This window comes from Pan paniscus, chromosome 19, assembly GCF_029289425.2.
Source record: "Pan paniscus chromosome 19, NHGRI_mPanPan1-v2.0_pri, whole genome shotgun sequence".
Classification (NCBI taxonomy): domain Eukaryota; kingdom Metazoa; phylum Chordata; class Mammalia; order Primates; family Hominidae; genus Pan; species Pan paniscus.
In genome coordinates, this window is record NC_073268.2 from 75,147,511 (window position 1) to 75,160,778 (window position 13,268).

The 13,268-nt window shown below is 41.7% G+C and overlaps 2 protein-coding genes across 14 annotated transcripts in view; one reads left to right on the forward strand and one right to left on the reverse strand.

Moving 5' to 3' along the window:
- Window positions 1-5,355, forward strand: part of PPM1E (protein phosphatase, Mg2+/Mn2+ dependent 1E) — a 229,989-nt gene extending 224,634 nt beyond the window's left edge. The window contains exon 7 of the mRNA XM_034942580.3: window positions 296-5,355. Within this exon, the coding sequence (XP_034798471.1) occupies window positions 296-1,353 (1,058 nt within the window). The 3' untranslated portion in view covers window positions 1,354-5,355. The remainder of the gene's footprint in view (window positions 1-295) is intronic.
- TRIM37 (tripartite motif containing 37) overlaps window positions 2,963-13,268 on the reverse strand; it is a 123,453-nt gene continuing 113,147 nt past the window's right edge. For 8 of the 13 annotated variants that reach the window (XM_055101634.2, XM_055101626.2, XM_055101628.2 and 5 more), the window contains one exon: window positions 2,963-3,230. In XM_055101634.2, coding sequence (XP_054957609.1) covers window positions 3,227-3,230 — 4 coding nt within the window. In that variant the 3' untranslated portion in view covers window positions 2,963-3,226. Of the gene's footprint in view, window positions 8,363-13,268 lie in introns of all 13 variants that reach the window. The other 5 variants (XM_055101629.2, XM_055101623.2, XM_055101622.2 and 2 more) reach the window with 1 other exon arrangement.

Below are 13,268 nucleotides of genomic sequence, written 5' to 3' on the forward strand. Positions count from 1 at the left end.
TGTTGTTACACTCAGCTAAGCCTAAATCATAGCCAGAGGTGCAGATTCAGAGTCTAAGCTAGGTAAGGACTTATGCCCAGTAACTAGCAATTATTTAACTGGGAGTAAGGAGTAAGCAGATCTGATTACCAGAGAATTTAAGTATTTTGTCAAAAACTATTTTATAAATTCTTTCCAGTCAAGTCAGTTCACAATCCAGTAAGCTGTGATCAGAGTCATGGCATTGGTCATAAACGTTCTTAGCATGCAAGGTAAAATAAAGGCTAATGATGCCCCTACACTCTGCTTCCCGCAGGAGATGCTGAACATAAGCCATATATCTGTGGGGATGCAGATTCTGCCTCCACTGTTCTGGATGGGACCGAAGACTACCTCATTCTGGCCTGTGATGGCTTCTATGACACCGTGAACCCTGATGAGGCAGTGAAAGTTGTGTCCGACCACCTGAAAGAGAATAACGGAGACAGCAGCATGGTTGCCCACAAATTAGTGGCATCAGCTCGTGATGCTGGGTCAAGTGATAACATCACGGTTATTGTGGTATTCCTGAGGGACATGAACAAAGCTGTAAATGTTAGTGAGGAATCAGATTGGACAGAGAACTCTTTTCAAGGAGGGCAAGAAGATGGTGGGGATGATAAGGAGAATCATGGAGAGTGCAAACGCCCTTGGCCTCAGCACCAGTGCTCAGCACCAGCCGACCTAGGCTATGATGGGCGTGTGGATTCATTCACTGATAGAACTAGCCTGAGCCCAGGGTCCCAAATCAACGTGCTGGAAGACCCAGGCTACCTAGATCTCACACAAATAGAAGCAAGCAAACCTCACAGTGCCCAGTTTTTGCTACCAGTTGAGATGTTTGGTCCTGGTGCACCAAAGAAAGCAAATCTTATTAATGAGTTAATGATGGAGAAAAAATCAGTTCAGTCATCATTGCCTGAATGGAGTGGTGCTGGAGAGTTCCCCACTGCTTTCAATTTGGGTTCAACAGGGGAGCAGATATACAGAATGCAGAGCTTGTCTCCTGTCTGTTCAGGGTTGGAAAATGAACAGTTCAAATCCCCGGGAAACAGAGTTTCTAGATTGTCTCATTTACACCACCACTACTCAAAGAAGTGGCACAGATTCAGGTTTAATCCAAAGTTTTATTCATTTCTCTCTGCTCAAGAGCCTTCCCACAAAATAGGCACTAGCCTGTCCTCACTTACTGGAAGTGGGAAGAGAAATAGGATAAGAAGTTCTCTGCCATGGAGGCAAAATAGTTGGAAAGGGTACAGTGAAAACATGAGGAAGCTCAGAAAGACTCATGATATTCCATGCCCAGATCTTCCTTGGAGCTATAAAATAGAATAATTTTTCTTTCAAGTAGGTTAGCTAGCTCTCCCCCAATAAAAATACCACTATCAGAGTAGAAACAAGGTAGACATTTCTAAAACATATGTGCTTCATTATGAATCCATGGATGGCTCAATTCTTAAATGTAAATAGATCTCTAGGAAACTCAAAGTACAGTGTTTTCAATCTAAAAAGAAGTATTGGCAGTTTCACTTGCAAAATTACACAGCTGGTCCCTGTGATGTGTCTCGACACCGATACACAACCCCCTTCCCGCCATCCTTCATGTCACTAGATACACAACCCCCTTCCCACCATCCCTTCAGTCACTAGTGGAAGCTTTCAAGTTAGTTATTTCAGTCAGGATATACAGTGTTGAAATCTCAATGCAGTTGAAATCTGGTCTGATGTGCCTATCTGTGGAAAATTTAATGCTGAATTACATTTGGTTGGGAAATGTCCCTCAAAATCCTGGGCACTATGAAGGAACCCCCTGCCCCCTCACCTTTTTGGGTAGGTAAAAGACTAAAAGCCATATGGATTTTAACTGATAACAATGAAAGTGGTAAATCAGTGTAAAAGTGTCATATTCTCAGACTTGTGAGGCGGTTTATAGTCAGAAAGATTTACGGATTTTTTTCCTGTAACATAAAAGATTGTGAACTTTTTTTAATTAAAAAATATTTCCTAGGGCTGTAGTTATTTGGGAGTTTCATAACCTGTTATGGTGCTTTTGGTGGAATTTTTATTATTTAGCATTTTAGGAGACCGCTGTCAACTGGTTTTAATCTATGATGCTAATGTGTTTTCCACTGTACCCTCATCTCAGGAATAAAACTGCTTTAACGGAGATGATGTCAGGTACAAATACACTACAGAGTCAAAATACCATTTACAAAGAAAATCAAAAGCATTTCTATATTTTGTCTTTTTTTAGTTCAGACAGCAAAGGCATGTACTACTATAAAATACAAAGTGATTTTAGAGAATGAAAAATGCTACTTTTATCTTCTCTAAAATTATTTCCCCCAAGGTAGTGAAGTAATTGGAATGAAGGCGGCTGAAAGTATTGCCTAAAGTGAGCCCAGAGGCCACCGAGAATGCAGATTACTGACAGCCAGGTCTGTTTAGTTGTAATTGGAAGACACATCAGTGTCCTGCTTACATGTAGCTTCAGACTGCAGAGACAGGACGTGTGCTTTTCATTTCAATATTTAGTTATATTTGATATTTTGAAACTGTCTGCTTTTTGCTATTTCTGCAGTTTCAAGTTAGAAGCATGTTGTCAACTAAAGACAACAAACTATCAGATTCATTCATTCAGTGAAGCAGCCTCTGATTCTCTAAAAGTCACGAATGTCTTGGTGTTACCCTCCCCTAGTCAACCGCAGACCAGCCCGGCCAATGCCTATGGGCGGCCCCTTTGGAGTGCTCACTAACAAGGGTGAGTGCTCTCGCTAAGAAGTGTCCCCCGCCTAATCATGTGTTTATAGGATAGTACACGTTCCCCAGGCCCATAACAGAGGACTAAAATCTCTGAATTTTAAAGACACAGATGACTGGCATATTTTGGGTACCAGTATAGCTATATCAAATAGACAAAAACAGCTTCACTTTAGCAATGATCAGATTGTTAATCTACAGATTTTATTTTTTAAAATTTGGATGTAAGTAGAGACTTTCAGTATTTGTTTTCTCTTGATTTTGAAGTCATTTCTTCTCACGTCTGTGACAAATGGTTGAAAAGGAGTCAACATGGCCCCAACTATAGCGCCGGAACCTTTTCATCATTCTGAGGCTTTGCCCCACACATGGTCCTCACTCATATCTGTCACTTTCTGAAGCCTAGATCTTGTTAACCCATCAGGTGCAGTGTCAGTTTCAAATCAAATTATCTAAGAAAACAAGAAAACAAAGGCAGCAGACTATTGGTACACATTATAGTCCAAAGTGCTTAGCGAAGTAAAAAAAAAGCTTTTTAAAATTTCTATTTTTGTCTATTGGTAATGTTTTTGATCAGAATAAAGAAGGTAAAGGGAAAAAGTTACTACACATGCTAGGCTTTCTCAGTGGGGAAAAATGGCTGGATAAAACTGGGACAAACACAGACCCATCTTTAAGGGTCTGGATTTTGTAGGTCCGACTACACAGCAGTGTTAACTCATTTCTCATGCCATTAGCTCTCTACAAAATAAAGCAAAGTAGTTCTAGTGTGGTCGTTATAAACCAATATTGTGAAAAATAGCAACTATTCATTTGTTCACAACATGCGTATTTATAGAGTAGTTAGGTACCATTTGTAAGGTAAATCCTTTAAAATTCTATAATACATACTAAAATAGTAGTTATTGGTCTGATATATGCTGCTCTTGGTTCTATAAACTAGATAAAAGCAGTGCTTTGTGAAATGCAGTGTTCTTTCTTAACGCCACTGGTGATAGGAAGTAGTTCCCTTCAGTTCAAATCCTGTGCCCTTATTTGCTGCTTGCTGACGTAAGCAATAAGTAACCCTCTAACTAATGGTATCTACATATTTCTGTAACTTGTATTTAATGATGGTGTACCTGGTGATTGTAAAAATATTAGACAGATATAAAAGTATCTATATAATATCTATAAACTGTTAATGCTGAGGTATAGTCTGTGAATTATGTGTTTTGTATTTTTATTCATTGTGTAATTTAGTGGTGGTGAAAGTTCTACACTCAATCCTTAAAGAGTGGCAGTATCCCTTTTTCAATTTAACATGGTCTGCATCAGTCTGTTTGCCTGCTAAACAAGTTAGAATAGGAAATAGTAAAATAAATCCAAACAAGAGTGTAGTACTGGTTAGGGAAACAAACTTCAGGTCACCAACTGAAGTCATTACAAACTCCTTGTACATTCACTGTGAGTTTCAAAGGGAGTCAGTCCCTAATTTAAAGGTTTCCTTTGTTCACTTTCTAGATGTGTACTTTTGAGGGACATGAGGTTAGGCAACATTACAGCAACACACACTGGGGCTATTAATCCCATTTAGGTCTGTACTAAAGAGGATGGGTAGAAACACATATGTATATACCTTTTCTTTACCTAGAAGTGCCATCCATTGTCCTTGAATTATGATGATTAAAGTTACTGTTGCATTTAGGAGGCTCCTTGAAAGTAACACCTTTTCCAAGGACAATGGCAACAATGTCAATGTCAACACTGAGTCTAATTTTGACCACATTTATAGTGGTATAGTGTCAATACTGCATTTTCATGACAACCACACTCCACTGTTGAAACACTGTGCCAGTGAGAAGTGCAACATCCAGATGAAAATGATGCATGGCCAAGTTCAGTGTTTACAGATAAAACTGCTGTGGTTCAAGTACTTCCTTCCCCATCAAATCCTTGATAAGGCTTTGTGGGAAAATGATCTAAATTATTGTTTTAATTTTTAAACCTAATTTATTCACTCAGTGAACATTCTTACCTAAGCAAGGCTATAAAAGGGAATACTACAGTTTTGTCCACACTTTAATTTGAGACCATTTTTCTTTGAATCGTAAGTTAGCAAAAGAAATTTTTTTCACCTTTGAAAATCACGTGATGTTAAAGGACAAATGCCCACTCTTCTATTCTGATCTGCAAATAGCTTAAATGTCTCTTGCAAAACAAAGTAAGATACCGCCAGTATTATAACACAATGATTTTCCAGACAAATGGTATGGTGTTGAAAAATAACTGTTACTTCTTAAAGCAGCATTTTATCTTCTATTTTGAAGACTATTTATTGTAATAATTAGAAAACATGAAATAGGACAGGGAACTCCAGACTGACACAGCAGTTGTTTTTGAAAAGGAAATAAACTTTGATGAATTAGATAATCCAGATACATCATTGTAAACTCTTACTCTAGGTGCTCTTTGGTGAGAGACAGGCTTTGTTCTCTTGTTCATAACATTTCTCTGCAAAGAATTCTCTATGGAGTGAAGCGAATGAAGTGAATTATTTCTTACCAAATAAATTTATCAATTTACAAATCTGCTCTACATCTCACTTTTGAGTTCAGTTGTAGTCATGAGTGATCCTTCATATTTTATTAAAAGTGTTCATTCAGGTAAGGTGTATGTTGAAATTTTGCCAATTATCTTAATAAAACCCGGCAATTTAAAAACCACTAGTCATTTGTCTTTTTATTTAAAGCAAAGGTAAGTTATTTACTGTTTAAATTTGTGCAGATTTCTTCAGAACTGGAAAATAAAATCCTGAGATGGACGTTAAGTTTGGAAGCTTGGAACATTTAAAAAGAAGATTTGCTAAATGCTGCTGTAACATTATTTTACCCCAGAAGAGAGGTATTTAGCCTTATACATGTTCTCTTCATTAGCTGAACTGCGAGGAGAGGGAGCGGTGTTACAATCCTAAAAGAAAAGAACCGGACCTGCCAAGGACTAAGCGGTGGTCATCAAATCTCCCAACTACTTCATTCTTAGAACTCTGCATCTAACCAAGCTTTCCCCTTTCGCTTAGCCTCTTTGAGTTTCAAGCTAGAAGAAAGTAAGGAAATCATCAGATGAGCTGTGGTGGAAAGCCTCCCAAGGACTGCTGATAAGTGAGTAAAAGGAGAGAGAGACAAAAAGGACAATGTGGGGGAGGGAAGTCACTTACGACACCTGCATCTGAAGGGAGGGAACTGACCTTCCAAACGAGTCAACCTTGTCAATACACTGCACTGTTCTCCTGCCTACCAGTAAGGAAGGCCTTTACAATTAATTTTACATAGTTTCAAAAATCTTCAACTCCTAATTCCCTAAATTCATTCAGTCCTTGGCATGACTTTATATAGAACCAAATGAACAACTGAGAAAAAAAAGGTGAAGTTTTGAAAGAAGGACATATTTGAAGGGGTTTACTGAAGCAGGGAATGACAGAAAAGGAACATTTTGATTAATAAGTGTTACACTTGAAAAAATTCCCTAAAATATAGTATTACTTAGATCAAAAGGAACACCTCTTTCTGAAGGAGCAGCACACAGCAAGACAGAAGGGAACCACTAGGTACAGTAAAATCATTTGAACATCATAGAAATTTACCCAAGTTACCAAATTATCAGAAACAACTGTCTGTACTGACAAGCTGCATAACTGAGCATTCCCTCCGACACCCGCCCCCTGTTGCTGTCAGTGTGCATCATTTCCTTTCCTTCTTTTGAGATGGAGTTTCATTCTGTCACCCAGGCCAGAGTGCAGTGACGTGATCTTGGCTCACCACAACCTCTGCCTCCCAGGTTCAAGCGATTTTCCTGCCTCAATCTCCCAAGTAGCTGGGATTACAGGCGCCCGCCACCACACCCAGCTCATTTTTTTATTAGTAGAGACGGGGTTTCACCATGTTGGCCAGGCTGGTCTCGAACTCCTGACCTCAGATGATCCACCCTCCCACCTCGGCCTCCCTAAGTGCATCATTTTCTTTTTGATTGCAAGTTTCCATCTGTCTTTTTTTTTTTTTTCTTTTTTGAGACAAGAGTCCTGCTGTGTCACCCTGGCTGGAGTGCAGTGGTGCAATCTCGGCTCATTGCAACCTCTGCCTCCCAGGTTCAAGCAATTCTTGTGCCTCAGCCTCCCAGGATGCTGGGATTACAGGCGTCGGCCACCACGCCTGGCTTTTGTGTTTTTAGTAGAGACGGGGTTTTGCCATGTTGGCCAGACTGGTCTTGAACACCTGACCTCAAGTGATCTGCCTGCCTTGGCCTCCCCAAGTGCTGGGATTTACAGGTGTGAGACACCACGCCCGGCCCCATCTGTCATCTTAACAGCAATTAGTAAAGAACACTTTTTCTATTGTGCTTTAGGGAACCTCCTTTTGCTTGGCCTAGGAATAACCTTATGGAAGATCCCTTATTTACATTTAAAACAAGTCACATTCTTTTCTGAGAGCCCCAACTGTTGAATATGTTTAGTAAGAAGCGCTCTTCCCTGGGCAGTTGGTTAAGCCTGCCTCTTATGCTGAGCTGTAGGATGCTGCCCCAGTCACGCAACCTCCAGATGAAGTGTGTCCTCTCCTCATTGTGCAAACAAGGGCCCTCACACACAGGTTCTATTTGATTTTTATAATCTTGCTTTAGGACCAGGGAAACAAATGTGAAAAACTGTCAAGAATGATACACATTTGGGGAAACCATTTTCCAAATGAGTAACTGGAGTTTAACTAAAGATGATGAAAAAGTTGTCCCTGCTAGTCATCACACAGAGTAGTATGACAGCTACAGGATTAGGGGTGGCCAATTAAGCCAAATCGAGTTGCTACGGGCTCACTAAGTCAAATGAAACCCAGTGGGAGGTGAGCCTATGCAGCAGCCTTTCCCAAATGCACACCAGGAGACACTGACTGACCTGAAGCTCTCGGGCAAGGACTCTGGCCAGCAGGGTCTGCAGAGCAGGAATGGAAGGGAGACTCCCGGTCAACATGCCAGCCAGAGAAAAGGATTTTAGAAAGAGAGCAGCCCGTACTACTGATGTCCCAAACTACACTGTGGCTAATCTTACCATTTGCTCTTAAGCATCCCTAAGCAGAGTTCTAAAACTTCTACAAATCTAGACTATGAAGGCATGTATTGGTAGATGTGAGAATGAGAGGTAGAATGAGGAGAAATCTAAAAATATTACCACATAAAAATTCAAATGAATATGCAAAAAAGAAAATAGCTCTTGGGGTTTTCTATTTCCCAAATTTTTCTAATCTTATCACCTTTATAATTCAAACATTAAAAAAATTAGATTAAAAAACTAAAAATGGCTCATTTTCTGAATTCTCGTTTTAGGATTAATTACACTCATGTTTTACATTCAATAAAATGTGTATTTTACATATATACATTTTTAAATCACAGCACTTCCAGCTTCCACTCCGGGATGTAGGGGTAGAAGGAGCATTTCTTCTACTCTTACAATGCAAACGAGCCAGATGAACTATCAATTAGGACATTTTTTTCGAATCCATTGGAAAGCTGAGGTTGCAGAGTAACCAAATGGCACCAAATGGAGAGGGGCAGTTGCCTGCAAGGGGAGAGAAGACATGAGCACTAGTTTCGTAGGGTCGTTGTAAACAGACACTGGAAAGAACAGGCTAGCTAAAAGTGATGATTGGTGAATGCAGAATATGGGCTGCAGGAGTGTTAAGACCCGGGGGCCTGCAGAAACTAGGGGAGTCGCCCTATCTTGCAGGCTTTTTCTTTACAATCTCTACCAGGGGCTCAGAAAATACTGTAAAGAGCCCTAAGAAGTGTCAGCTGTGACACACACCCAGGGGAGTATACAGCAGCCTTGGGCATGGGTAAAGGGACTTACCATACCCTTTCTCTCATCTCACAGAACAAAAGCACCCTATGAAGGAAAAGGAGCACAAATACTGTTGCCGTCTGGACACTGGTGAAAAGTCACTGCAGCAGAGAGAAGGGACTATGGAAGAAAAGCCCCATCCCAGAGGAGGGGGCAGAAATATCACTGGGCCCACAATTAGCTGGGAAGGGGCAAGTAAACAGAGACCCTCCCAAACCTAGGGACACAGTGCCTAAAACTGCAACCTAATCCAAGAACGCCAGCCCATCCCCAGCCCCCGTTACACTTCAAGAAACAGCAGAGTATTTCCAGGAAGAGGACAGCAGAGCAACGGAAGCACAAAGAGAGACCCTCTTGGAGACCCAGCACAAAGCTTCTGAGCCTGGAAACTCAGGGTCAGAAACACAGTGCTCTGGTATCCAACACCAATCAGAAATACAAGGTATCATCACAGGAACTCGAGACCACTAAGGATAATCATAGCAAATCCAATCTTGAACCAAGCACAACTCCTAACTACTATTAGATTGGCATAAAAGTAATTTTGGTTCTTGCCATTAAAAAATGCGAAAACCACAATTACTTTTCCACCAGCCATAATATATTAATTCAACCTCTGCCAACAAAGGTCTTAGCAGCAGGAAAGGCCTCCTTACTTTCAGGTGTAAAAACTATTCACCAAAGTATCTTGTCCTATGTGAGATGTGTTGCTATTAACAAAATATATAGAGTCATATGAAAAGCCAAGAAGAAAACATTCTGAAGACATGAAACATTCATCAGAACCAGACTCAGATAACAGAGATTTTGGAAGTGAGAGAGAATTTTAAATAATTATTGTTTTGAGAGGCCAAGGTGGGAGGATTGCCTGAGGTCGTGAGTTCGAGACCAGCCTGGTCAACATGGCGAAACCCCGTCTCTACTAAAAATACAAAAATCAGCCAGGCGTGGTGGTGCACACCTGTAGTCCCAGCTACTCAGGAGGCTGAGGCAGGAGAATCGCTTGAACCTTGGAGGTGGAGGTTGCAGTGAGCTGAGATTGCACCACTGCACTCCAGCCTGGGTGACAGAGCGAGACTCTCTCAAAAAAATAAAAAAATAAAAATTATGTTTACTATGTCAAGAAAAATGGTGGATACTATGCAAGATCATATGGGTGATTACAGCAAATCGATGGAACCTATAATTAAATATTAATAGAAATGTAAGACATGAAAAATGCCATAACAGAGATGATGAATGCCTTCAGTTGGCTAATCAGTAGGCTCTAAACTGCTGAAAAGAAAATCAGTAAAACTTGAAGATAAGTTAACAAAAATTACCTTAACTGAAACACAACAGAAAAAAATGAAGGGAAAACAAAATCAACCCAGAACGTAATATACAAAAGCTGTGGGACAGTATCTGTGTAAAATATGCACAACTAGAATCCTAGAAGGAGAAGAGAAAGATAATGGGCAGAAGAAATATTCGAAGAGATAATGGCTTAGAGTTTTCCAAAACTAATGACAGACACAAAACCACAGATACAAGAAACTCAGAGAACATCAAGCAAAGCTAGGTGAGGTGGGTCACACCTGTAACCCCAGCACTTTGGTTGGCTGAGGTGGGAGGATAGCTTAAACTTAGGAGTTCAAGACCAGCCTGGGCAATGCAGTGAGACCCCCTCTGAAAAAAAAAAAATTAGCTGGACATGGTGTGTGGCTTGTAGTCCCAGCTACTCAGGAGGCTGAGGTGGGAGGATTGCTTGAGCCCAGGAGGGTTGAGGCTGCAGTAAGCTGTGATCATGCCACTGCTCTCCAGCCTGGGTGACAGAGCAAGACCTTGTCTCAAAAAAAAAAAAAAAAAAAAAAAGGCTAGGCATGGTAGCTCACACCTGTAATCCCAGCACTTTAGGAGGCCGAGGCAAGCAGATCACTTGAGGCCAGGAGCTTGAAACCAGCCTGGAAAACATGGAGAAACCCTATCTCTACTAAAAACACAAAAATTAGCTAAGCATGGTGGTGCACGCCTGTAATCCCAGCTACTAGGGAGGCTGAGACACAAGAATCGTGTGAACCTTGGAGATGGAGGTTGTAGTGAGCTGAGATCGAGCCACTGCACTCCAGCCCAGGTGACAGAGCGGGACTCTTGTCTCAAAAGAAAAAAAAAAAAAAATCAAGGCTGGGCCCAGTGGCTCATGCCTGTAATTCCAGCACTTTGGGAGGCTGAGGCAGGTGGATCACAAGGTCAGGAGTTCAAGACCAGCCTGATCAACCTGGTGAAACCCTGTCTCTACTAAACATACAAAAATTAGCTGGGTGTGGTGGTGCGTGCCTGTAATCCCAGCTACTCAGGAGGGTGAGGCAGGAGAATCACTTGAACCCGGGAGGCAGAGGTTGCAGTGAGTCGAGATCATGCCACTGCACTCCAGCCTGGGCAACAGAGCGAAACTCTGTCTCAAAAAAAAAAAAAAAAAGAAAAGGAAAAGAAAAAGAAAAAAAAAAAAATCAGAGCACACCAAGCAAGGTAAATACCAACCACACCACACCTAAGAAAAAGAAGTTTCCTGGCCAGGCACGGTGGCTCACGGCTGTAATCCCAGCACTTTGGGAGGCTGAGGTGGGCAGATCACCAGGTCAGGAGTTCAAGACCAGCCTGGCTAACATGGTGAAACCCCATTTCTACTAAAAATTTAAAAAATGAGCTAGGTGTGGTGGCGCACGCCTGTAATCCCAGCTACTCAGGAGGCTGAGGCAGAAGAATCATTTAAACCCAGGAGGCGGAGGTTGCAGTGAGCTGAGATCGCAGTATTGCACTCCAGCCTGGGCAACAAGAGTGAAACTCTGTCTCAAAAAAAAAAAAGAAAAAAGAAAAAAGTTTCCTCCTAGTTGGTTACACTGGTGAATTCTACTAAACAGTTAAAGAATAAGGCCAGGCAGGGTGGCTCATGCCTGTAATCCCAGCAATTTGGGAGGCGAAGGTGGGTGGATCACATGAGGTCAGGAGTTTGAGACCAGCCTGGCCAACATGGTAAAACCTTGTCTCTACTAAAAATACAAAAATTAGCTGCGCGTGGTGGCAGCTGCCTGTAATCCCAGCTACTCGGAAGGCCGAGACAGGAGAGTTGCTTCAACCTGGGAGGTGGAGGTTCCAGTGAGCCGAGATAAAAAAAAAAGTAATAATAAATAAATACCACCAATTCTACACCCTCTTTTCCAGAAAATAGAACACTCATTTTATGAGGTCAGCATTACTCTGACACCAAATCAGATGAAGACAGAAAATTTCAGACCAGGATCCCTCTGAATATAGATGGAAAAGTTCTGGCAAAATATTAGCAAAACAAATATCATTACACACCTATTAGAATGGCTAAAAAATGGCTGGTTAGCTCAGTTGGTTAGAAGAAAAACCAAAAAGAATGGCTAAAAAACTTCTGGCAGTGCCAAATATTTGTGAGATGCCACTGGAACTCTCATGTGCTACTGATGGGAATGCACAATGGTATGTCACTGTGGAGGTTGGGCAGCGTCTCAGTAAAGACTCTACTTACCATATGACTCAGTGCAATGAGTGCTGACACCAACTACCTGGAGTTAGGTCAAACTGTACAGGTTATGGGCAAAGTCTTCCACAAGACTGCCCTCATTCCAGACACAAGCTCCAAGTTCCGGGATCCTGAGGCCACCCTCACTTCTGACCAGCTGATTACAAATTTGGGCGTATTTGCTATCCTACTCATGTTTAATAATTGACTAGAACAACTCACAGAACTCAGAAATGCACTTATGATCAGAGTTTCATTATGACAAAAGGTTACAAATAAAGCCAGCTAAAGGGAGAGATACATAGGGTGAGGCCTGGGAGAGTCCCAAATGTGAAGGCCCCTTGACTTCAGGACAACTCACTCTCCAGGCACACCGATATATATATATATATATATATATATATATAAATACAGAGTACTGTCAACCAGGGAAACTCACTCAAGCTTTAGTGTCCAGTTTTGAGACGGAGTTTCACTCTTTTTGCCCAGGCTGGAGTGCGATGGCACAATCTCGGTTCACAGCAACCTCCACCTCCTGGGTTCAAGTGATTCTTCTGCCTCAGTCTCCCAAGTAGTTGGGATTACAGGCATGCACCACCACGCCTGGATAATTTTGTATTTTTAGTAAAGATAGGGTTTCTCCATGTTGGTCCAGCTGGTCTTGAACTCCCGACCTCAGGTAATCTGCCTTCCTCAGCCTCCCAAAGTGCTGGGATTACAGGCGTGAGCCACCGTGCCCGGCAGGTGTCCAGATTTTTTACTGGAACTTCCTTATGTAGGCATAACAATCATTGGCAATGAGTTGAACTGGGCTATCACATGGTTCAGAGCTCCAACTGTCTAATGACACCCACAGCATTTCTGGTGTAGCCAGCCCCGATCCTGAGTCATCTCATTAGCATACACTAGCAAGGCCCACCATAAATAACTCCTAACACTTGAGGAATGCCAAGGATTTAGAGGGCACTTCCCAGGAACTAGGACAAAGGCCAGACAAATTCTCTATTGCACACCCAGCAATCCTGTCCCTAGGCATATATGGTTTGACTGTGTCCCCACCCAAATCTCATCTTGAATTCCCACATATCATGGGAG